The 27,262-nt window shown below is 37.9% G+C and overlaps 1 protein-coding gene across 2 annotated transcripts in view; it reads right to left on the reverse strand.

The window, feature by feature from the left end:
* The window catches only part of Ak5 (adenylate kinase 5), a 279,023-nt gene that overhangs the window by 157,860 nt on the left and 93,901 nt on the right, over positions 1-27,262 (reverse strand). For both annotated transcript variants that reach the window (XM_074079730.1, XM_074079729.1), the window contains exon 6: positions 20,980-21,171. In XM_074079730.1, the coding sequence (XP_073935831.1) occupies positions 20,980-21,171 (192 nt within the window). The remainder of the gene's footprint in view (positions 1-20,979; positions 21,172-27,262) is intronic.

The following is a 27,262-nucleotide window of genomic DNA, read 5'->3' on the forward strand; positions in this document are numbered from 1 at the left end:
TTAAAAATTCTAATTTTCATAATCATAACTTAATGATTCAGTTATTTGTAATAGTTTGGGATTTTTTTTTTGGCAGTGCTAGGGATAGAACCCAGGCCTCACATGCTAAGCAAGCATACCACTGAACTAACTGCCTGCGCTGTAATCTTTTGTTTCTTATGAGCAGGAATCACAGGCTATGAAGAAGGTCCAGATTGGTTTTTCTGGTAACTGGTGGTTTTTCTGGTAACTCAGACATTGTGACATTTCTGGTCATTTTACATGCTTTGGTAGATAACGGAAGTTTTAAAGGATTATTAATATTGAACTATAATCAAGGTAACATGCAAAACCCATTTCTAAATTCACATGATAAAAAGAAAAAGGACTGCAAAAGTTTTTTCTAAAGTTAAAATGTGCTCATGAGATGAAAACTAGAAATACTGTTCATATTTCTAGAGGGTGAGTAGGAAACATTTAAAGTAGGTATCTTTACTATAATAATTCATGGCAGTGAAGAAAATAATAAAACAAACATTTTACATAGTACTTACTATATGCTTAGTGTGCTAAGCACTTTATATTTATTCCCTCATTTTCCTCTGTTGCCCCATTCTTCTCAACACTTCTATGAGGTAGAGATCAGTTAGAAAGCCCTGTTTTTGTTTTGTTTTGGGTGTTTTTTTTTTTTTTTTGGTGGGACTGGGGTTTGAACTCAGAGCTTTGCACTTGCAAAGCAGGTGCTCTACTGCTTGAGTTTCACCTGCAGCTCATTTTGCTCTAGTTATTTTGAGAGGGGGTCTCACGAACTATTTGCTCAGGCTAGCCTCAAACCCTGATCCTCTGGATCTCAGCCTCCCAAGTAGCTAGAATTATAGGCGTGAGCCACTGATGCCTTCCTAGAAGCACCCCCCTTTTTAAGAGGATTCTGGGGTACAGATAGGTTATGCAATAGTACTGCTTGGATTCTGATACACAGGGTGAGGAGCCCAAAGGTTGTATCTATTGTTTTATACATTTTACTTAATTTATTCTTGAGAGTAGAGATGAAGTCATTTCTGCACTCTAGAGATGGAGAAACTAAATACAAGACTTTCCAGGTAGTAAGTGGAAGAAGCCTTCTCAAATAAGCCTTTTTGAAACCACGGTGCCTTTTCCCTTAATGCCACATCACCTGCCAGTGATTACTTAAGAGCCACAATGTGGGGTACAAGTGCTCAATGATAAGAAATTCAAAGACAGAAGACTGACAAAAGCTGGAGTAGTTGGGAAAAGAGATGAAGCAGTGAATAACAGCAAAAGACAGGATCTGAAGGGAGAAAAGGAAGAGCTAGGACATCTCCAGGTAGAGAGCAAAGCATGGGAGGTTGAACTGGGAACTAGGTTTGCATTGGTCTTTCTTGCTTTTCTGGAAATTTTCTTCTTGACTTTTTGCTGGCATATATTAGGTGGCCTGCCTGCCTCTTACCCTGAAATCTTTCCTATGAGTGACTTTTCATTAAACTGTAGCTTCTAAGAGGTACAAAGTTTATCTTGTTCATTTTTGGTCCCTTGTCTATAAGGACATATATACTTGTTGAAGTTAGTTGAATTCTGGTTTGAGCTACCCTAGACTTTTAGATGAATCTGCTTACATTCGCAGTTAGTCTCTCTCAAACGTGACCGGTGTTTTCCCTCCTACCAGCACTGAGGTCTGCTCAAGTCTCACCCTCCCTAAAACAAAACCAGTGTGATATAAACAAACCAACACACAAACTCCAAACTCTCCCCTGATCTTCACTCCCTCCTCTACCTACTGCTTTTCATTTCTTCTTTCCTTAGCAGTCAGGCATCTTGAGTTTTCTACACCTACCCACTGACTCCATTTTCTCACCTCCCACTTCTCTGCCTACAGCAATCTGGTTTTTGTACGTGTCTATCCACCAAACAAGCCATGGACAGTAAAATTCAAGAACTTCCTTCCAACTGTCAAAATGAACAGGCTTTTTGCAGTCTTTATCTTGCTTGATTTCTCAAAGAAGCGACTCTGGGTAGTTGACTCCTCTCTTTCCAGAACACTTAATTCAGGATCACTGATCCTCAATTCTCCTTTTCTCTTACACCTTGGACCATCTTCTCTTCCCCTTCTTGATTCATCTTCCTTTACCAATCTTACAATGTTGCTTTTACTTGGGCCCTTTCAATAGCACTCTAGGCATTATTATTCAATAATAATCCATTCTCCAATGATGAAGCATCCATATTCAATTAGTGAATGGATAAACAATTTAATGCCTTCAATAGGCTGGGCTCTAAGGAAAGTCTATTTCTTTCTCCTATTATAATTGCTTTGTTTGATCTTTTCCTTGAGTCATTTTTGCGTCTTCTGAATTTTGCTAAGCCTTACTTGGTCCCAGTTCCATCTACCCCTGAGCCTTAGCTCACTCAATATCCCTTGGTCTTCTAATTCAATTCCTGATTCTGACAAGGTTGTTTAACTTTGGAAAAGTTTTGATGTCATTAATTCCTGGTAAACTTCATGAAAGGAGATAAAACCAGACAATGAATTTGATGGTTGTTTGGCATGCCACAAAACCAAATAAACAATGGGAAGTAAAGTTACAGAGTTAATTGGGGAGAGGTTTTACAAAGAGCTCAAATAAGTTCAGAATGCACTTTTTCTTTATGGAAAATATTCCACTGGTTTCCTGTAGATATCACATTGCTGTGTTTTGTTTATTTGAACTGAATTCTCCTATTCTTCATTTATTTGAACTGGCTGACTTACTTCCATTTTCGATGTTCAACATGCTCAGCTTTTAATAATTTTCTTCAGATTATCAATAACATATGTGTTATAGTAGAAAATTTTATAGAAAATGATAAGAAAAAAGACAAAAATCATTCTTAATTCTACGTTCTGGGTATAACCAAACATACAAATTTTCCATACTAATATGTTAATTATGCAGAAATATCCTTTACTGTATATGTTTGTGGAAAACAAAGAAAACTTTTTTAACAGAATCTTAAGGGACTCTGGTTTTATAATTCAGCAGTTTTTTGGTTGTTTTTCTGAGTTCTGGGACTTTTTTCTTCAGTAAAAACACTGGTTTAAACTAATCATTGTAAATGATCGAGGCTTTTTTTTTTCCCTCTTTTTTTGTGAGGATAGGAAATTTACTATTCAACTGGCTAATCATATTAGTGTGGTTAAAATTTTAATTGTGTTTGAGGTAAGAAAAATAATTCTCTGAAGCATGACTCATTTTAAAATGGAAGGAGCCAAAGATAGGAGGAATTCAAGATCTGAGAACTCTTAAATAATTAAGGCAAAGTTCTACTTGTAATTAAAAGGAGAGTGTAGCCCTCCATGTCTCTTTAATGTTTTTATGTTTTAGCTTCATCTTTGGGATCAGATTGTAAACTTGATGAGGTCAGAAAAGATCCAAGATAACTCCCAAAGGGGGTCACATGTGATGCAATGCCTAAGACATGGGTTTTTCAGTTCCCAAGACATGGAGATCAGAACAAATAATAACTTCACTTGTGTGCACTATAAGGACTCATATGTTTCCTAATTTGTGCCCCATGAAATTCTGTGAAGTAGAAACAATGGGTCATTACTGAGGAGGCTTCAAGAGAGTAAATAAATTGCCTAGCTTTGGTGTCTTGCAAACATGCTCATGGTAGAACTTTAAGATTAAAAAAATTTAAAAACAAAGTACAATATATAATTTCAACTGTCTTATCAACAAAATATCATTAAGAAACATTGCATGAAAAAATTCAAAATGTTAACAATAGTTATTTCTGGATTACAGAATAATGGATGGTTTTTACTTTTCCCTTATATTACTGTTCTGCATTTCTCACCTCAACACCCACCCACGCATGAGCACACACACACACACACACACACACACACACACCACCTTCATAAATATCACTTGTTTAAAAAAGGAAGCACGACGTTTTTACATAAAAGAATTGAAAACAGAAGTAAACAGACTCCATTTCTCCTCCCTTTGATCGAAACTTGAAAGCTGCTCATCCTTCAGGCAGCTCCTGCTTGCCAATGTTAAGTAGGATGATGGAAATAACACGTTCTGCATCTGCCAAGACAGATTTGTGGTTGACATTTCTTCTGCAAATGCCTCCATTAAAATAAGTAGCTGTTGGTGTTGTTTCCTGATTTAGTCATTTTGAAAAGTAATGTGCAAGTAGCTTTCAAAAGTAGATTTTCAGGTTTCTCATGGGAACTGACACTTTGAGTGGCTATATCTTAGATGTGATTGAGCATGTGTTAGAAGAGAATTTATCACCAGGTACTGTCACTTTCCTAAACAATATTCACATGAAGTTGTTCACTGTCATGAAGTATTCAAAAAAAATGTGAGCTATTACTTAGAATTATGATGTAGTACATGTTTTGATTCGATTTGTTTCTAAGTGCTGGGTCATGGGACATGGATTATGTATACTAATAGCTTCAGACATGTGTATTTAGCTACCTGAGCTATAGATGCTTAATCCTTAATTAATCTCTCAAGCCAGTTTTCTACATCCTCATTTTGTAAATAAAGATACTTCAGTTTAGAAAGGTTAAGAAACTTGCTAGGATTCAGTCCTTTGTGACTTCAAAGTCAGCCTGGCTCTTCATACCACATGACATTTTGCTTAATGTCATATTTGTCATGGAGTCTTGGGATAGTTAATTTTGATCATTGATTTGATTAGATTGATTATTACCCAAAGATTAGGAAAGCACACTTCTGGGGGACAGAGAGAACTAGATCACGAGGACCCTGACCTAAGGAATGAATGAATCCCTTGATGAATTCATAATATGATGGCATTATTGAGAGATAGTGGGGCCTAGTTAGAGGAAGTAGATCCCTGTAGGAGTGTCCTTGGAGGTTATATCTTGCCCTGACCCCTTTCTGCATTATCTTGTCCTGCTAAGAAGTGAACAGCTTTCTCCTCTACATGCTCCCACTGCCATGGTGTTCTGCCCAAGTGCATGGGGCCAAACAACCATGGATCAAACCCTCTGGAAATGTAAGCAAAACAGTTTTTTCCTTTTGTAAGTTGTTTTGTCAAGTATTTTGTCACAGTGATGAGAAAAGTGACTTGCAGCATTTCTACAGGATGAGGTTTCTTTGAATTAAGCTGGGTTTTGAATGAGACAGTCATGAACAGACTATGAGATTGGCAGCCCTACCCAACATTCTTGATTCTGCCGAAATCCTCTCTCCTCAGAGAGGAAGAAAGTGGGGAGAGTCAATAACAAGAATGAAAATAAAATTGGAAGTAGTAAGAAGACAGAGAAATCAACATCAAGAGCCCATAAATAACTTCTGGAGGACTTTTATAACCGGTGACAGGTTGGCGACACTTCTTTTGACTGTTAAGCTATGTTCAGTTTTCTCAGTTCATCATTTCATCGGAGCTGCAGAAACCACCTTCCTGAGATTTACAGAATGTCACTGGAATACAGGAATCTCTCTCTTGTCAGAAATCCAATACAATGAAAGAATGAGGATGAGAAAGTACACAGCACATGTGGTTGCTATAGCACTAATAATACTTCTAGCCCATACTGAGGCAATGCCATCCAAATAACAAGAGAGTCTGCCTGATTGGTGCTCTCTTTGCTGGGCACCAACGCTTTAATTACCCTTTCTCACTCAGTCTTCATGGTCTACCTATAAGGTAGGTATTATGAGAGTTACTTTTCAAATAGTAGAGCTGAGGCCCCGAGAGTTTCAGCAACTTGTACAAAGCCAAGAGCTGGTGAATCATCTAGAACCATGATGAAAACGATGTGTTTGCCTCTGTCTTCTGAGGTTTTAATCACCTGCCCTGTTTTCTGTTTTTTTTTTTCTTTGATAGATGATGCTGTTTTCACTTGACTGATTTTTTTGTTGGTTTTGGATTCTTCTTTTTGTCTCCAAAGCCAGGCTGTGGTTAGGATGTTAGTTCAAACCCATATTTTTCCATTATGGAAATCAGTATGGAGGTTCCTCAAAAATTAAAAGTAGAACTTCCATATGATCTAGCCATATCACTTCTGGGTATATATCCAGAAGAGTCAAAATTGGTTTACTATAGAGATAGCTATATACCCATGTGTATCACAGCAGTATTCATAACAGCCAAGTTGTGGAACCTGTCTAGGTGCCCTTCAATGGATGAATGGATACAGAAAATGTGGTATATGTACACAATGGAATTTTATTCAGCCATAAAGAAGAATGAAATTATGTTGTTTACTGGAAAATGGATGAAACTGGAGATCATCACGTGAAGTGAAATAAGCCAGTCCCACAAAGACAAGTCCCTCATGTTTTCTCTCATTTGTGGAAGCTAGGAGGAAATAAATCCAAACAAACAAAAAACTAAGGTCCTGAAAGTAAAAGGGGAACTCATGGGGAAGGGGAAGGGCGAGAGGAAAGGGGAGGGGTACCGAGACAAGAAAGGGTAATAAAGAGAGTAACTATGGCCAAAGTATGTTATATGCATGCCTAGCTACATCACAATGAAACTTTTTACTTTATATATAATTAACCCACACTAATAAAAATAAATCCATTTTTAGTCAGCAAATATTTATTAAACACCTGCTAGTTGCTAGGCAGTGGTCTAGGAGTTTGGGCTATGATAGTAAAGAAGTCAGTTGAAATACCTTCCCTCACAGAGCTTTTGTTTTAGTGACATTGCACAAGATTTCTGAAATATACATTATTGGAAGTACTACAATTTATATTACGGGAATGTACAAGAGTACAAATTAAGACAAATTTTAACCAAGATGAAAGACTTAAAAGGAAAACAAAGTGTGTTCATGGCAATGTAAAGGCATGAAATTTTACAAGGTAGAATTGCATATTAATTGAATTAATTATTGAATTCATGCCAATGTGCTGGACTACATATATTCATTCTGAGTGTGAACAAAACTAGTATAGACATCATTCATTGGGTCAACTGCAGAGAAGATGTGAACAAAAGTTCTCAAGATGGAACATCTTTTTTGGCTTTGCTTTTGCTCTTTCTTCTCTTATACATATAAAATGCACATATATACTTAGTGAGGGTCACCATATAGCTGACAACCCATTAATATGGTCTATTCCAGTAGTAAATATATATTGAAGGTGAACTTAAGGGCTCTAAGCCAGGGGCTGAAAATAAAGAATTGAACATGACTGTAGAATTATAAAGAAGAAAGTAGATGGTAGAATCATACAGACAGAATTATAATACCAAAAGAACAGACTCATAAAGAAGTAGAATTTCTATGTGAAATAACATAACTGCCATGAGTGGAATCTAAATGGGTCAGCTGTCCCCATCAGGGTGGCTTCCAGAAGAAGCCATCCTAAGCATGACAATCCCACCAGTCAAGGCAGGCTGGAGAGGGGATAAGCTTGGGCAGCAGTCCCTACTTGAGAAGGCAATCTTTGTATAACCATGAGCAACAGAAGATAATTTGAGAAAACTGAAATTCCCTATCTATGTTTCTTTTCTTACAATTTAAAATTTGACTACCATTTCAGAGAATATGGAGTAGCATTACTGGATTGTCTACCCAAATAATTTAAAGGAACTGACTGTTAATATCAAATTTCAGTGTTCCAGGAATTCAAGTTGAATTGAGGAAATGCATGAGTAATCAGAAGTAAGCTATGGTCATCCAGCATTGTTCATATGACCAAAGGATTTCACCGTAGGCCTTATAAGACCTGAACCAAACTGAATTTGGTTGGAAATAACTACTATAGTAAGGATTCAATTGTAAAGAATCATATCATCTTTTTGGACTTGGGGCAGAATTAATTTGTTATAAACATATGAATTGTAAAGATTTGGTAGAAAAACTAAAAATAAACATTATCAAGTGTATATCAAGGGGTGGTGATGTCTGTGTTTAAGTTTTTAAGCAGGAATTTTAGAATACAGAAAGAATAATCTCACAATGCACAATACTCAATATTTTCAGAATTAATTTTCAGGTAAGAAACAAGATTTTTTTTTTAACCAAAGAAATCCATTATTTTTATTTTTTCTTCCTGATCCTAAATTTGACAATTGTTTGAAGCAACACTCTGTGGTATATATCTTTCATGGTTGCTGACACCTTCAAATAACCTGTGAATCAGCAATGGTTAGAGGCCAGACCATGGAGCAAAGCATGTTACTTTAGAAAGCCTGAGTTTAAGACATTATGAAAAGCTTCTTATTCAATCCAAATGAATGAAGTCTATACAAGTTCTTACACTCAGAATGAATACATGCAGTTCAACATATACTCATGAATTCAGCCATCAACAGAATTAACATGCAATTAATTCAGTTAGTATGCATTAATCCAACACGCATTTTAAAGCAGTCACTACATCTGTCTCTGTCACTGTGCTGGTTGCCTTGTCCCTATTAAGTAGCTTACTGCTGAGCAAAGCCTCCATGCTACGACTTAGGCACATTCAGGTGCCTTCCTGCAGGCATCTTCCTAAATTCAGAGTGTTTTTGCTTCATGTAGGAGCTCTGAAAGCCAAAAATCAACATTTCTCTTAATCACTAAGTATTCCACATTAACTAGAAATCTTAAAATAATTGTCTACAAAGAAACTGATAAATGAGTCAGTTCTCAAGGTTATTTTACATTGTGTTAAATTAAATGTCTCAATTAAGGAGGGGATGCAATAAAAAAGAAGTTAGAATAGTTAAGATAAGACTACTTTTATTTCCCCGCTCCTTCCCTGGCTGTTTATCCCTTGGTTCTGTCTTTCCCATCCATCTATTCCTGTTTCTAATCCTGAACTTGTTAATGACTGTGATTAGTCACTCAGAAATTTCAAATGCCTCATTACTCCTTTGAATGCCTGGAAGAACCCTAGCCCTGTGTGTTTTGAGCTCACTCAGTCCCACAGGGGTCATCCTGGAGAAGACAGGCACAGTCTGTTCCATCTTGTCATCCAGTGTCCATCCTACAGAGGCCTGAGCCACTTCCTCCTCCTCTCTTCCTTTCCTACATTGGCTCCTTCAGAATTGGGGCACCTCTGGGTATCTGTATGTATCCCCCTGTAGGTCAGATTAAAGGAGGAAAAGAGCCTTCCAGACACCAGCTGGGTAGGAGGCAGGATGACAGAGGAGGGAGGCCAGTCAGAAAGGAGTTCCTGCTTCACCAAGGGAACCAAGGGAATGTGACACATGGAGTAACTGATACACAGAGTGAATGGGCCAAGTAATGGTGTGCAGTTTAGGATTTATCTGGAAAAGGGCAACAAGCACCTGTCTTCACTTGAAAAGAGATAATCTTAGAAGAAACACTTGCTGTATATAAAGCACTAAATAATTTAATACTTAACTTACAGGGTTGAGGAACTGGAAGAGGAAAAAAATTGTAAAGTTGTTAGCACAGCACTGAATATAGGATGTTAGCTCCTTTCCATCTCCTCTAGAATTCAATTTATTGTTCTGTAATGAAAATGGTCACTTTTGTTGATGTAACTTAAAATGGAGGCCAGGCGTGAAGACTCCATGAGCAGACAGTCAGTTCAGCTTAGTAAGTGACATTAACCTTGTTTGATTTGCAAATGTAAATGAAGCCTAATAATGTGTACATTAAAAGTATACACTAAAGGCAAAGGAAACTTGTGGCCAGTGACCAGGGGTCCCACCCACCTTCTATAACTAGGAAATTTCCAGCAGAATAGATCACAATAGGCAGTTGTATAGTTGCTTTGCTTCATTTCCATGCTCACCCCAATAAAGCCTTCTCTCTGGATTCCATCTTTGGAGCCCCAAACCCCTTCTGGTGTGGAGCTATCCAATTCATGAAACACAGTTTGCTCAAATAAGTTCTTTGTGTGTGTGTGTGTGTGTGTGTGTGTGTGTGTGTGATACTGGGGTTTGAACTCAGAGCTCCACATGTGCTAGACAAGTGCTCTACCATGTAAGGCATGCCTCCAGCCTCTCTTTTGTTACAGTTATTTTTTGGGATAAGGCCTCAAGTTTTTGCCTGGGGCCAATCTCTGACTGAGCTCCTCCTACCTACACCTGCCTTGTAGCTGGGATTACAGATATGCACCAACATACCCAGCTTATTTACTGAGATTGGGATATTGCTAACTTTTTGCTCAGTCTGCCCTCTCTATCTCTACCTTCCAAGTAACTGGGATTAGAGGTGTGTACCACACTGCCCCACCTTCAAATAAATTCTTTAAAATTTATTTTGTGCCTCAGTTTACCTTCTAACTAGTCAACAACATCTTGGGTCACATTAATATGGCATTCTCAGTATCTTTTCTAATGGTTTTGAGAGGGAGTTTACTGTGTTGGACGTGGTTCTGACCCAATCCTTTGCTATCAGCCCGGCAAACCCTGGAAAATAGGACCTATTTTGAACCTCAGCCCCCTTATTATTCTGTGGCTTTGGGACTTTGGGCATGTTCCCAAACCTCTTTAAGCTTCCTTTTCCTGTTCTAACCATAAAAGACTATTGTGAGAATTAGGTATGAAGTGAATAAAGAGCCTTGCATATTAAAGCAGCTATTATTTTAACAATTTAATAGAATTGTTTGCAAATATATTTCACTATATCTTTTTAAACAGAAAAAAGACTACAACACCATTTAGTCATTGAACCAGCCCCGGATCATCCACCTTTATACTTACTTTGACACAAATGAAATAAATCTGTTTATTTAAGCCAGAGCTATTCAGCTATTCTGTTACTTACAGTGAAACACAGCATTAGAGATACAACCCTTTTGTTTTTGGTGATAACTGATTACTAGTGAGTGCTTTAATGGAATTATATCTTCATAGTTATAAGCTGTGTAAGGCTGTCTGCCTCAAAAATGAATGGGTCCAGATATATTCGTAATGTTTGACTTAATTCACTAGTTTATTAACTCAATGAATTATTTTGAAGCAGTTATTTGTGGGAAGAATAACTGGTGATTCAACTAACTTGCTCTCTCTTTGCCTGGATTTCAATGTCACTTTACAGTGCTCTAGCTTGTCAGAGTCCTGGTTATAGGACCACCCTTTAACCACATTTACTTTCCACAACTTCAGTTACCTGCAGTCAACCAGAAATATTACACAGAAAATTCCAGAAGTGAACAATCTGGAAGTTTTAAATTGCATACCATTTTGAGTAGTGTGGTAAAAATCTCACATCATCCTACTCTGTCCTAGTTGGGATATGAGTGCGAACATCCACTGTGGGTCTTGAAACATATTCCTCACAGATGTGGGGGACCACTGTTACATTCTTCTTCCCCTTTCCATCCCTTTTCCTTTCAACCTCATCATGAAAACTATCCAAATGGGAAGTCAAAGTGGTTAAATTGGTAGAATTTGCCTTGCACCTGGGATGCTGGTGCTTCATGGTGCTCCTTTTCCTCAGAGCCCTGTCACAGTTTCTCTCAGTTTTGCAGTTAGTTTCAGACAGGTATAGGCCACACCCTACAGAAAGCTAAACCTGTGTCACACAGTCATCATCCCAGGCCAGGTGCCTATCAAATCCATTCTGGATGCTTCCCATACTCATGCTTTTACACACACCTTCCAGTTCAAGACTTTAAGCTGTCACACTCTCACTCAGGCCTTAACACCAGCCCTTCCTACAGAATGATCTGCCTAGCACTTCAGGGCCTCCCTCAGCTGGGCCCCAGAACCTCTGCTCCCCCATTCCCGATCTCACTCAATGCTGTACATCTTCTACCCTGAGCCTGCCTTCCCCATGTGCCATCTCTTCCCTGCCTTCCCCAATCTTCCCAGGAGTTACTCCCTGCCCTGACTCTCCCTGGTGATCTTCCTCTTAGTGGGGCATGTGCCCTTTCCTGGGGTGGGTTCAGGGTATTTGGGTTTATGTCATTTGTGTGCCTGCAGCACAAACTTCAGAAAGTCATATGGCTCTGCACCCGCTCTGTGTTCCCACATACTGGATGAGGGAAGGTATTACCGTTTGGCATGTTAACAGACACTATTAAAAGAAGGAAGGCTCACTGCTGTCTGATGGAAAGGGCACCATGTTTGTAGGAATGACTAGAAAAGGATCATTGTAATGGGGAGAAAAGTGATAGACTCAGAGCAGAGAAGGCCAGCATGTTGACCACAGCAGAGCTGAAGCCTTGGATTTCCACCTGGTTGGTGGAACTGTGCTTGGTAACCAGACAGGAGCACAAGACAGACACACAGAAACACAAGCCCCAACAATTGGCTATTTGTGGTAAAATTCCCTTGTTATGTGTGCTGGGAGGAATCAACTTACGAAGTATGTTTATAATTTTACATCTATTACCCGCTAAAACACAGTTTAAAAAAATCCTCAATGTAATGTAGCAATAGAATTGATTTTCCCATCGATTCTTTTTTGAAAAGCAGAAATCAAGAGGTTATGGCTGAGCAGAGATGCATACCAAGTGACAAATGTTGAAGAAAATGGTCAAGGAGCTTCCTCTCCAAGATCCAGAGTGCATGAGTGTGTTAGTGAAGGACAACACAGAGGTCACAAGTGCTCTCCTGGGCACCTGAGAATGACATTCTTGTGTGCTTTAATTTCCTCATGTACAAAATGCAAATGCTGAGAATATCTGTCTCAAAGAGACGTGGTGCAGAATAACGCCCCGCTGTGAAGCATTTTGAACTTATTAAGCATTCAGGATGATGGTTATTGAATTTTATCAAAAATATTATGTTCTTACTCATGTTCCCAATAAGACTTAGCATGTGTTTGCCCTTGATCTAATGTCCGCATATGAGGGAGAACATACGATTTTTGGTCTTTTGGGACAGGCTAACCTCACTCAGAATGATGTTCTCCAATTCCATCCATTTACCAGCGAATGATAACATTTCATTCTTCTTCATGGCTGCATAAAATTCCATTGTGTATAGATACCACATTTTCTTAATCCATTCGTCAGTGCTGGGGCATCTTGGCTGTTTCCATAACTTGGCTATTGTGAGTAGAGCCGCAATAAACATGGGTGTGCAGGTGCCTTTGGAGTAACCTGTGTCACATTCTTTTGGGTATATCCCCAAGAGTGGTATTGCTGGATCATATGGTAGATCTATGTTTAGATTTTTAAGAAGCCTCCAAATTTTTTCCAGAGTGGTTGTACTAATTTGCATTCCCACCTACAGTGTAAAAGGGTTCCTTTTTCCCCACATCCTCGCCAACACCTGTTGTTAGTGGTGTTGCTAATGATGCCTGTTCTAACAGGGGTGAGGTGGATTCTTAGTGTGGTTTTAATTTGCATTTCCTTTATGGCTAGAGATGGTTAGCATTTTTTCATGTGTTTTTTGGCCATTTGAATTTCTTTTTTTGAGAAAGTTCTGTTTAGTTCACTTGCCCATTTCTTTATTGGTTCATTAATTTTGGGAGAATTTAGTTTTTTGAATTCCCTATATATTCTGGTTATCAGTCCTTTGTCTGATGTATAGCTGGCAAATATTTTCTCCCACTCTGTGTGTGGTCTCTTCAGTTTAGAGACCATTTCTTTTGTTGAGCAGAAGCTTTTTAGTTTTATGAAGCCCCATTTATCTATGCTATCTGTTAGTTGCTGAGCTGCTGAGAAAGTCCTTGCCTATACCTATTAGTTCCAAAGTATTTCCTACTCTTTCCTGTACCAACTTTAGAGTTTGGGGTCCGAAATTAAAATCCTTTATCCATTTTGAGTTAATATTGGTACAGGGTGATATACATGGATCTAGTTTCAGTTTTTTGCAGGCTGGTAACCAGTTTTCCCAGCAGTTTTTGTTGAAGAGGCTGTCTTTTCTCCATCGTATATTTTTAGCTCCTTTGTCGAAGACAAGTTGGTTATAGTTGTGTGGCTTCATATCCGGGTCCTCTATTCTGTTCCACTGGTCTTTATGTTTGTTTTTATGCCAGTACCATGCTGTTTTTACTGCTATTGCTTTGTATTATAGTTTGAAGTCAGGTATTGTGATACCTCCAGCATTGTTCTTTTGACTGAGTATTGCCTTGGTTATTCGTGGCCTCTTGTGTTTCCATATAAATTTAATGGTAGATTTTTCAATCTCTTTAACAAATGTCATTGGAATTTTGATGGGAATTACATTAAACATGTAGATGGCTTTTGGGAGTATCGACATTTTTACTATGTTGAGTCTACCAATCCATGAGCATGGGAGATCTCTCCACTTTCTATAGTCTTCCTCAATCTTTTTCTTCAGAAGTTTATAGTTTTCCTGATAGAGGTCATTCACATCTTTTGTTAGGTTTACACCTAGGTATTTGATTTTTTTTGAGGTTATTGTAAATGGAATTGTTTTCATACATTCTTTTTCAGTTTGCTCATTGATGTGAATCTTCCAAATGTGGGCACTTGAGTGTCATTTTAATTTTACCCATGTCATTTGTTTCACAGTTATCATCTGAAGGCATTACTTTACACTTAAAATAATTTAAAAAGTGTTCATGGAGATTTGGACTCTATTTCACAAGTATTGGTAGTAATAAAATCAATCCAAAAGCATTTTGCAAGGGAGGAGGTGTGTTTTTTCTTAAAATTTCTCCTGATTTTGCCCCCACACACCTGTTTAAAACATCAAATGCGAATACTGTGTTGGTTGGCAAGAGCCCTTATCATCAAGAGCTGGCGATAGGATTTTACCAATTTCCAGCTTCAATTTCCAACTTAGAAAGGAGATGCATTTGTTAAGCCATTTGGTTTGCTCGCTGCCTGCTGAGTGGGAGAACTACTGATAGGGAGCAAGCTTTGTGAGCTAGGACGTGTGCTTGTTTCAGAGACAGAACGCAGAATAAGCTATAAATAGAGTATCTGTTAGTTAACCCTGTTTCCATGCTGTTTAGGAACCAGCATGATTGGATCCCCAGGACTGTGGATGTTACTTTGCTGTATGTGGGTTGGGATTTTGTATGAAAATGGTTTTATCTCTCAGGGTTTTTTTTTTCCATTTAAAGATCAGAAAATGAAACTGGTATCATAGCATTTCAGTTTTTAGAGCCCACAACAATGATAGTTTATGAAAAGACCAGATCCACTTTTCAATTTAGTTCTAGATGGTCAATGCCAAGAGTAAATGGTCCTTTTTTCTAATGCCCTCACTCTGTAAAGTTAAAAAAAGTCAATGTCATATTAGACCCATTTAATAGCATTTTTTTCTGCCCTATAACTAGTGAAATTAGAGGATATTGGATCTTGCTGCAGTCACTTGCCTGCTCTGCATTCTGTAGGATTGGATAAATTCTTGTTGCCCAGACAATATGATTCCTATAATCTACTCTTATTGAAGTCAAAAGACAGAAATTTTTATTATACTTCTAGGCTCCTGATATTGAGATTTTATCATTACCAGATTTTATACCAGAAAGTACTGTTTACCTAGTTTAAAAATACTCTGGGCAACTGGCAAACAATTTAGAGGGCCATATGTCTAGGTACACAAATACAGCTGTCACTCAAGTAAGTGTCTTCCAGTCTTTCCTATTTATTAGCCTTCAAAAACTCCTCCTTTACTGTGGTTTTTTTTTTTTTTTGGCAGCATTGGGGTTTGAACTTAGGGTCTCAGGCTTGCTAGGCAGGTGCTCTTACAACTTGAGCTACTGTGTCGGGACTTTTTTGTGATGGATTTTTTTGAGATAGGGTCTCAAGAACTATTTGCTGGTGTTGGCTTCGAACTGTGATCCTTCTGATCTCTGCCTCCCGAATAGCTAGGATTACATGCCTGAACCACCGGGCACCTAGCTATGACTACTTTCTTAGTTATGAAATCCAACAAACAGGATCAGTGGGAGTTTTTGGTTCCATGACAATGGATGTTTAAACAGGATAGACTAAGTCTGCATATGTAAAGGAAATACAGCTTCACTATGTTATACATCAGCTTCTGACCTGTTGAGAAGCAGTAACAAAATTTTCCTCCTAGTAACTTTAAGGCAATGGCTTTGTTCGAACAAGCTGTTATCAAGCATTTTCTTTGCCTTTTTCTTAAGTTTGAGAAGCTACTGAATCTTCTGAGGGTTTATGCTGTTCAGATTGATTTCTTCTGAAGCTCTATGTATTTTTCTTTTCCACCTGTGGGGTGATGCTAGTGGAGGTAGTGATGATGACCAGGTTGTGTCTTGGGATTTGAGGGATAAGCATTCTTGTATTTTAAATGTTAGTGTTGATTCCTATGAAGCTTGAAGTTAATTAACAAATAATTATTCAGCAGTTCTGTCTAAATTAACTTTTACTGTTCCTGTTTATTTTTCCTTTGGGTAAGATTGTCTAATGGGATGGGAATTACATAGTTTCAGTGGTAAATTTGAAATGTATAATGAGAGAATTCTCAAATTTGAAGGAAGGAAGTGATAAGGGGTAAATTAAGAATATGAGGTTCTCTGGGGTCCAGGGACAAGGTCAGGTATATAAGTGAGGGTGGCTTTGACAAGAGTGAGTGCTCTATGTCATGTTCCCCAGCACTGAAGCTAGTTTGTGATGAAATGTTCTCCAACTCACAGCAAAATAAGAGAAAGGCAGATGTTGGGAGTTTTATAAAAGCCAACATTTGTTTACTTTATTTGGAGAAACATCATTCCTAGTTTGTTTCTGTGTCAAAAACATCCCTTTCAAACAATGCCAAAAATAGATGGTCCTTTTTCCTAATGCCCTCACTCTGTAAAGTTAAAAAAAAAAGTTAATAGAATTTTTTCTGTTCTATCTCATGTGAAATGAGAGGATATGGGATCTTACTGCAGTCACTTACCTGCTCCCCCAGGAAAACAGGTATTAGAGAACAAGAATTAATCCTGGGTTTATGATTTTTCAGTCTATTCCTTCTCTGGCTGAAGAAATCCAGTTGGGAAACTTGGGTATAAATTAAGAGGCCTCTTCACACAAAAGTCAGACTTCTGTGGCTTCCTCCTACTGGAAGTCCTGAAGGAAAATGGCTGTTTGCTTACTTCACAGTCTAAAGCTGAACGTAGATGTCCACTGATTGCCACCCACATTAAGCAGCACTTGTTCAGTGCACACAAATGTATAGCTATTTCCCTTAGGAGCGGCATGTTTTTCTGGCTTAATGGATCATCCAATGGCACAAGGTTTTGAATACATTTTTGAAAATAGCATAGATATTAACTTTGCCCTATTATTTTTAAGCACTTTAAAAAGTCCCCTTTGTTTAAATATAAACAAAACTGCACAAACACACAAACATATCAAACTTACAAAGACTTGGGTTGTAGGTATGGCTCAGTGGTAGAGAATTTATCTAGCGTATGAAAGGCTCTGAATTGATCCTTAGCAACACACACACATAAATTACAAAGACTTGACCAAGGATGATTTAAAAGGACTACTTTTGTTTTTGTTTTAAAAGTTTATAGAACTAAAGATAAAAACAGACATTTTATTGAGGCTTTAAAAGATCTACAAAAGAGAAATTATTGTTCAAGAGTTATGCAGTTTCATAAAATCCAAGTGCCTCAAAATGTCATGAGACACAGCTTACTCAGTTATGTGAAATAAGGACCTTTTCTAGCTCCAGAATGCACTCAAACTTCCATGGGAAACATCTGACAAACTCTGAGAACTCACGGCATTGTAATCTTTAAGTACAAGCACAGCACTAAATAAAGACATGATGAGAAATTATATCTAACCTACAGCAAGTGAAAAATAACATATAAACACGTTGGAAAGGATTCTATGAAGAGGTCCCTAATATATTAACTTTATGATGGCCTATCACTTAAACTCATACTTGCACACATGGCTATACACAGGAAAGTAATAAAATAATAGAGTAAAAAGATCCACGTGACAGGAACCATGTTGATAGGATATAATATTCAGGTGGTAGTATGTTTTTCCTGGTTATTACTATTAGATTTTCTTTTCAGTCAAATTGGGTTTGCTTTTTAGTCGAATTTTCCAACAGATACACAGTCAATGATGAAGTAAAAAAGAAAAAAGAATGAATTGATGGCCATTTCCATTCAGCTACATTATTCAGACACATCCATCATATAGCTTGATTACATAGACAATGTAGATATTAAAAAAAATCCACAACTTCTGAGGAGGCAGCTCAGTGGTACAGTGATTGCCTAGCATGTGAGGATTCTGGGTTCCATCCCCAGCACCATAAAGAACAAAAACAAATAAGAAAAAACCCACTGGGTCAATTTTATAACTGATTAACAGATACTTTTAAAGAAAAAAGTGAAATTGTCATAAAGTCTTAAAAACCTATATTATTAATTTTGAATTTCTTCAATAACATATCTATTGGAGAAAAGGCACTAAGTTCCCTCAAACAACATAGAATCGTTAGATTCCAGAAGATGAGCACTAGATGGGGAAGGGAAAGAGGAAGAAATACAAAATTATAAAACGATTATCTGTCAATTACCCTCACAAGGTTCTAAGCACTATGTTAAGCACTTGACATCCATTTAATTCTCACAGTCACACTGGGGTAGGATTGATGATTATATCCATTCTACAGGTAAAGTGTGTGAGTCAGAGAGAAGGTAAGTACTCTGGGGGAAGTCTGCAGGTGGCACATGGTACAGCTAGTATCTGAACTGGAAATGAGGCTGCTGGTGCACCGTAAACACTACCATGTTACTCCCATTCTTTCATTTCCCACACAACATTACAAGGTAGAGAACATCCCCTCCAACTCACAGCTAGGGTGATACCTTGTGGGGCATCATGAAATTCCAAGTGAGGTTTCAGACTCCAAAGCCCTACAGGTGAGGAACACCAAGAGAAGGTTTCTCAACTGGACCAAAGAGAGTCATGGCGTCTATGATGGTCTTTCGGGAAGCTGGCTTGGAGATAAATGATAAAACCTCCTCTTGGATGGAGTCTGTTCTATTCACAGCAGGGAATTCCAGTCCCTAGTGCAGTACATGGCATATGTAAGGGCTCCCAGCACATTCTCATACTTAACAACCCATCAGTTGTCACACTTGGTACCTCACTGTTCCCTGTCTCTTCCCCCACAGTTTATAAGCTCTTCATTTACTAGGAGCTCACTGTGTACTGGGCAAGTACTGTCCTAGGCACTTGGAATAAACCTGTGAATAAATAAAGATCTTTACTCTTTGATTACTTAACTTTGCACCCCAAACAACTAGCAGAGTATTATGGTTCTCAATAAATATTTACTAAATGAATAAATGAATCAATTAGGAATGGCAGGTAGAAGCCAAGGTGTGTGGGAGGGGACTATATAGGAAAGGATGTATTGTAATTTGATCTCTTAACAGAATCTTATTAAAATCTTAACAAGCTTGTAATTAATGAGGATGATCTTTTTTAATTATTATCATTTAGCTTATCTTTAAAAGTAGAAATGTTACCAAATATATTTTGATTCCAGAAGTGAACTCTGATCCAGGCTCTGAAAGGGAACATGTGTTCCAGGATGCAGCATTTTCTTCTTTGTCATACTCTTGTTTTCAAATGATATTCCCCAGAGCTCAGTCTGTGTTCACTGCTTTCCAAAAGGTGTCTTTCCAAGGCAAGTTTTCTTCCAGTAATTAGAAGTGTTTATCTTAAAGCTCATTTGGTGTTAGCAGTGAGGTTATGGGCTGTCATCTACATTGTTACTGACTCCCCCAATTAGAGGCAATGGCATTTCACCTCCATGCACAATATTAGTAAATTAACAATCCCCACTCTGCATTCATCTGTGGAATCTGCTCTGCTTGTGATGACGAACGTGACAAGTAGGGAGTAATCAGAGACACTGGCAATACCTTCAGTCTTGCACACATCAATTAAAATCCTGGCTCTGTACCTTGTAGTTGGGGGGTGAATTTTTTTTTTCATGACACAACATCAGCATTGGTAATTGGTGAGGAAAAACACACAACAACCCTAACCAAAAATAGCCATAGAAACATTCACCCTGATTTCCCTAAATCTTGCCTATTATTCAAGTTCTAATTTTATTCAAGCTTTAATTTAAAAAAATGAACTCCGGCATTGTGAACAATTTTCAGATCAGATTTACAACTCTCTGACATGACAACTTTGACTCAAAGAGCAAACTGTGTGAGTATATCAAGACTGCAAAGAGATTGATGGATCTTTCAGGTTCAAGGGCGTCCTGGTCTAATGAACAGAGTTTTAACCCACGAATGTTAGGTCACAGAAGCTCTGTGGATGGACCCCACTTGTTGGCTAAACCTTGTGAAAAATGTTTGAGATGCCTTTTTGGGGTGTGGGTATGTGTCACTTTCATCAGATTCTCTGGAAGGTCCAGGGCCGAGAGGAGGCTCGGTGAGGCCTGCCTGTCATCCAGCTGCTGTGGTTTAATGTTGTCTTGCAGATAAGGCTTTTTTCAGATGGTCTATGATATTCTTGGTCTTCCCTGTGACTTAGTGTAGAAATCTGACATTGTAGGGAATCTAATCTACTGTTTAGATTCTAAGAACTGAATTAACTAGTGATTCAGTGTCATCCTTCACTGGCTCATTGAATACAATTAACCACAAAACTAAACATTCAAGAAAATGTTAGTACTTGCATTGTATGCGTCAATATTTGCATTGTATGAAACAAGCATGGAGATTAATGCCTACCATGTTAATAGGTGTCACTTGTTTATCACAAGTCAAACCACTAGAAAATTCTTTTATGAAATCAGAATCTCATTTCTTTATGTAGTACATTATGATAAACAAAGCCTAACTTAATTTAAATCTACTGTAACACCATGCCAACTGTTGTTTATAAGTCTATCAATTTTGTTTTCAAAGACAGGCAAAATAGTTGCTTCAAAATACTTTTTTACTTGGGGGTTATAGACTTCTAGATAAGATTACAATTTTTCACCTCTCATAAAAATCAATTAAACTAAAATGAAAGTTTTTAAAAATTATTATGGCTAAATAAAGGCCATTCAGGTCAAAATGATTGATTTTGCAGCCCTCTCCCAAAGCTACTTTTTAAAGTGGAGAAACCTCAGTGAGCACATGGGCCGGTTAGAAATCTGAAAGGAAAGTTAACTTACTGTCATGATGAGCCCCTTTTCCTGGAAGTATTTAACCAATGGAGTGGCATTCTGCTTGAAGTTCATTAGTCTTCTTTGGGTGGCTTTTAGATTGTCATCAGGCCGCCCCTGCTGTTCTGCACGCTTCAGTAATCTTTCTTTGAGTCTCTGGTTGGCACAAGCCAGGAATACCACTAAGTCAGGAGTGCAGATCTGGGGAAAGCATCAGACAAATAGAAAGGCATTCAATAAACCAACATTTGTCTCCTTTAGTTCTGTGGAGGTGCCAGATACTCGGCCCGCTCCCAGCATATCTTCCACACTTATTCTGGGCCCTACAAGGTCTGTGTTCACAAGTCTCGTTACAGTCCCTGTCATTGGCGTACTCCAACCTATGTGGCAGCATGCAGGGGCTCTCCACACTGAAAGAAACATTTCTCTGTCAAAATTCATATAAATTTCCAGGTTGAATGAAGGAACAATTTAGGCCAAATGTTGCCCAACATATATGCAACCTAGTTTTAGAGACAAAATGAATATTAGGCCACAGATGTTGCCCACAGCAAACATATACTTCTCTTGTTGCTACTATTTGCTTTCTATTTGCTGCTATTTTTAAATGGCAGGCCAAAGCTAAACTTTTCCCTTACAATATTGCTAAACTTTGCAACAATCTAAAAGTTAAATATTATCTCGATTTTGTAGATGAACAAACCCTGGCTCTGAGACACAAAGCACTTGTCTGAGAGCACATGGCCGGAAGGTAAAAGCTGGTATTTGAACCCACATCTGTTTGGTCTATGGTCTCTGTTGCTTTCACTATCGCAAAGCACCTCATTGGCCCAAAGGCTTTCATGAATTTCTGAAAATCCCAGGAAATGATACGAAAAAAGCCTAGGAAATAAAGTTTTTATTTGACTAAATTAGAACAAGTATCACGTTGAAAAGGTATTATGACCACCTGAAGTGAATGCAGCTTATTTAGGACAAAGCAAAATTTGCTTTGTGGTTTGAAGTGATAATCTCCATTTTTTAAAAAAATTACATCTTTGTATTAGTAAATTTGGGTAGCATATACCTCAATAAACATATACTTAGCAATTTATAAGTGATGGATTTATATGATATACATGTATTTCCATGCTAATGTAGGACACATATTATAAAATACAAAAATTTTCAAGAGCCAGATATAATTATTTTAATTTGTAATGGGAAGACCCACATCCCAGTGTTTTACCTTGTGTATTCTGGAGACCACTAGGTAGGAAATGGACTTTGAAAGCTGGGACAATGTGGATCCAAGTTTTGGCCCAGACTTACCAGCTGAGTGATGGGCATATGGTTTAACCTTGCTAAGCAGCTGTGTTCTCATTTGCCAACAGAGATGAATGGATCGATCTCCCTGAGATATTACAAAGATTAAATAAAATGAAACATCTCACACAAACTCAAGAAATTTAAACCATGTTTAGTATCTCTTGGTTTTCATGGTTCCATGTGTTCTTGGTTGTCCTTTTAACTTCTCGTTTTTTATTTTGTTGTTTTCCTCTTTGCTCATATTTTTCCCCTCAAAATCCCAAGTGACAGTGTTTACCAAGGCTTGGATGGTATTTTCTTCTCTCTCTGTTTTTCATTCTCTCAGTGGCTTTCTTAACCCCGTCTACAGAAGGAACTGAAGTCTAAACTTTTGGTACTAACTTCTAACAGCCCTTCAGTTCTGTATTTCCAAATGTCTATGTGATTGTTCTTTTTGTAAGTCTTAAGTTACTTGTGACTCAACTATGCCAAAAATTAACCTCAGCACCTTTCTACCTAAATCAAATTTCTTATTTCTTTAATTATTTTTATGGTAGTCACACTCCCTCCCCAATTTTCTCAGCTGAAGCCTTAATATTTGATGCCACCTTTCACCCCCTTCATCAAAATTTCAATCTAGATGATTGAAATGATTTTTATCTTGGAAACGTCATTCAAACTTCTCTTTCCTGTTCTCACTGCCAGGTAAGGACAGCCACACTAGGAAAAATGATTAAGAGAGTAATTTTAGAATCAGATCGTCCTGATTATTTGTTTACTGATTGATTGCGGTACTGGGGATTGAACCTAGGGTCTCGCACGTGCTAGGCAAGTGCTCTGCCACCTGAGACACACTTTCAGCCCTTTTGTCTGTATTTTGTTTTAGAGATGGTGCCTTGCTAACATTGCCGAGGCTGGCCTGGAACTCGAGCTCCTCCTGCCTTCACCTCCTGAGTAGCTGGGATCACAGTGTGCACCAACATGCCCTGCTCATCCTGAGTTTTAATCTAGAATCTGACATCCATTAGGTGTTGGTCCTTGGGCAAATTACTCAGTCCCCCTGAACTTGCTTTCTCAACTGTAAAATAAGGGGGAAGCTCCCAATGTAGGAATTTAGTATTACCAAAGTTTAAAAAGGACATAAACCACTTTTGACAGACCTTAAAAATTTAGAAAATCACTTGTAACTATTTCATGATATACGATAGAGAGATTACCTGAAGTTAAAACTTCTGTTTTATTAACGATTATATTTAGAAATGTGTATTTCATATAACCTGGCAATATTCAGCCCTTCCTGATATAGTAAAGGGCACATTTTAAAGTTTACTTTAAATGAATTATGTAAGGAAGAAGACAAGTTTTGATAGATAAATTAAAATGATATTGTTATCATGTTTGATTTCATCATATTAAAACACAGAGAAAACCCCCTGGAAGTACCAGGTTGGTATTGAGTGTTGATAAAAGAGTCTTGTATTTTTAAATTCTTTCCTTTTTCACTTTAAAGAATTAAATGGTTAACCAATGTACAATATAAGCCTAATTGGAATTGTCACTATGAATGTATCTTAATAAAAAATTTACAATTAAAAAATAAAGAATTAAATGATTGATGTCAATACATTTATGCTTTATTTTGAACTGAAGGCAAATGCTTCTCTCCATGCAAAATGTTGAGGTCCTAGGTAACTTTGTGCCTATATGCAATCATTACTATATTTTATCTTTTACCATTGGCTTTGGAGTAATAAAAACAGCCAAATATTTATTTTTATACTTTGAATAGAATTACATTGTTTTTAAGTTAGTAAGCTTTTTCTAATAGTTTATTTATTTATTTTTTTGGGTGGTCCTAGAGTTGGAACTCCAGGCCCCATGCTTGCTAGGCAAGCACTCTACCACGTGAGTCACTCCCCCAGCCCTTTTTGCTTTGGTTATGTTTCAGATAGGGTCTCACTTTTGCTTACGCCTGGCTTCAGACAGTAATCCTCTTACTTACACCTCTGTATAGCTGTGATTATAGACATGAACCACCATGCCTGGCTTGTTCTTTGAGATAAGGTCTTGCTAACTTGGACTGGTCTCGAACTATGATCCTATCCCACCTCCCAAGAGCTGGGAAACAGCCATGAGCCACCACACCTGGCCTTTTTAATAGTCTTATATTTATGAAAAAATTGAGTGGCCTATATAAGATTTTTTAATTGTGAATGCAACTTCTACTCTGACAAAAATGACCTTCATGTGAATTTGCAAAATCATTTAATTTTATAACTATGGTTAGTTTGCTGTCTTTCCTTGATGTAAGTTAAAAATATGACTGCGAATAAGAAAATTAAAACATAAAACAGACAAGACCACCACAGCAGCTGGGGATAATGACCTGATTGCAGGGACACCCCCAATACAAGCCACTCACCTGATTTCTAGTGACCCCCCCATACACCACATACAGCCACTTGCTATGGTCTCATGCTCTCCAACAGTGCTCCATTTTAAATGGAAATAATATGTAAATTGTTTATGTTTTTCCCCCAAACTTTTTTTAAAAAGCAGATAGCATTCTATTTCCAAAGATGTGAACCCCCAAGAAAGTGTTCCATGAAATCCACTTGTAAACATTGGGAAGTAGCACCATCAAAATGGCTGCCAGAGGACCCTTGGCACACCTCTTCTTAGCCCATGTTCCCCAAAAGGTGTGAGCTGATTGAATGACTGAGCCAGGAAACCTAAAAAGCAAAACAACCCCCCCCAAAGAAAACCCACATGAAAACAAAAACAGGCCATCACTTTTGTCCACCTGGAAGCAAATTTCAAATTGCTGATATTGTTTGCTCCATTGGATCAAATAAATCAGTGTTTTTTTTTTTAATTTCTGTTATTACAGACAATTCAATCTTCCTCTAGTCATTTCTTAAGTCCTTACTTGAACCATTGTTCTGTTCAAAAGAATCAGCAACTGCCTTTGTATATTCAGAGACATTCAGGCTGCAAAGTGAATTTATTTTAATATTCCCCATTCCCCACTGGCAGGGTCTTTCACTGTCCTGTTCTTTACAAAGACACAGTAAGAGGGTCTAGACTGTATTTTGGATCAGCTACACAATCAGAAACCAGGAAGCAAAATACTAAAGAAAAGGGAAGATCACAGCTTATATAAAAACTGAAACCAAAGAAACTAAAAGATGGAAAAAAATGGAGGTTATCTAACCCAAATTAGTGCCGAACCTGTAATCGTCTCCATGTTCTGGTGACAAATGATTTTCAAACTTGGGACATTTAAACTCGAATGTCTGCCCTGTGCATTTCTTGTAGTGGGTACTTATGAGACAGACTCTTTCATCACTTGACCACTCTAACTGGGGAGTTGTTTTTAATACTGGCTTAAAACTTGCCATTCTGCCTACAGGAAAAATGCAAAATAAATTACTTCTCTTACCACTAAACATTTATTAAACACATACCATCACCACTGAGGCTAGGTCAGGTCATTATAGAAGAAAAAAAGATATCTGGACTTTACTATCATTTTAACATATAGATGATTTCTGGGCAGGGCTTTGAACAGACTGTGGGGTCATGGGACCAAAACCACAATCTGTGGCCCCCAAGAAGGAGAGGCTCTAGGAAGCATCACTCCTGTTCCCACCAAAGGTTTCTGTTGCAACCCCTAAGTCCATGCCATGAGACTGTGTGAGCCAAGCTTGCCAGGACTAAATCCCATTAGATCCATCTCAAAACCTCCTTACATTAAGGTGACTGATCCAGTAGGACTTGGCATGTGGGCTATCGTTTGCTGATCCCTGCTCTACAATAACTAGTAAAAAGTTGTAAAATAAAATACAGGAAGCAATCGAGCAGAAGATAAGAGTTAAAGAATAAGTGTAAAACAGCAGATTCAAATCCAAATATGTATAAGCTATTGTATTACATTTGAACAGACTAAACTATTCCAATTAAAAAATAAAAGACTGATTAAAAACAAACAATATTGTTCCCTTGAAAGCGAAATTGGAGGGCTAGGGTGCTAAACACTTTCTCAGCACCCACCAGGCCCTGGGTTCCATCCCAACATGGTCCCCACCCTCCCCACACCAAAAAAAAAAAAAAAAAAGAAAAGAAAATGTGAGACAGAAGGTGCTGGTGGCTGGCTGGGAAGCCCTCTGGGAAGCAGGGATGAGATGCTGAGGAAGACACAAAGAGAAGGTGAAAGACAAGCCAGGGCTGCAGCATCAAGTTAGCCACTGCTACTGGGGACTTGAGGGACATATGTGAGGCATCTTTACCCATCAAATCCCATTCTCAGTGGCATGTGACCACCCTCACACACATTGCGTGGTGTGACTGTGACTGAGTTACTGCCCATTACCCTGGCACAAATTTGGCCAAATAAAAGGTAGTCTGAGACTACAAAGCTTGATACAGCAGTATACTTTAAATATACAGATGCAGAATAGCCCAAAGTACAAGCATGGGAAAAAAAACCATACCATGAAAACACTCAACAGCAGAAAGCTGGTAAAAGTATACAAACATCAGAAAACTAGTGGACTTTAGGGAAAGAAGTATTACTATAGCTAATGAATGCCACTTCATTATGACAGAAGTTTCAATTATCCAGAAAAAAATAACTTTGTATAACTCTTAGTTATACAAATGTAATTAAAAGATTGATGCATACTTTTACTACTGCAACCATCAAGTTGAGTATGGTCTTTTAAAGCAGACAGAAAATTTATAAAACTTGACCTTATTTAGAGCCATAAAGGAGTTTCAACAAACTTGAAATTATTAAAATAACATAGATATCTTCAATGACTACATTGGAATAAGCTCTGCAGAAATAACAAAAATGGGGTTTGGGGTGTAGCTTAGTGGTAGAACATTGCCTAGCATGTGTGAGGCCCTGGGTTTGATTCTCAGTACCACATAGAAATAAACAAATAGAATTAAAAAAAATATAAATACCACTAGAAAATCTTCATGACTGGAAATGAAGCAA

This window comes from Castor canadensis, chromosome 7 (genome assembly GCF_047511655.1).
Source record: "Castor canadensis chromosome 7, mCasCan1.hap1v2, whole genome shotgun sequence".
In the NCBI taxonomy this organism is placed as follows: domain Eukaryota; kingdom Metazoa; phylum Chordata; class Mammalia; order Rodentia; family Castoridae; genus Castor; species Castor canadensis.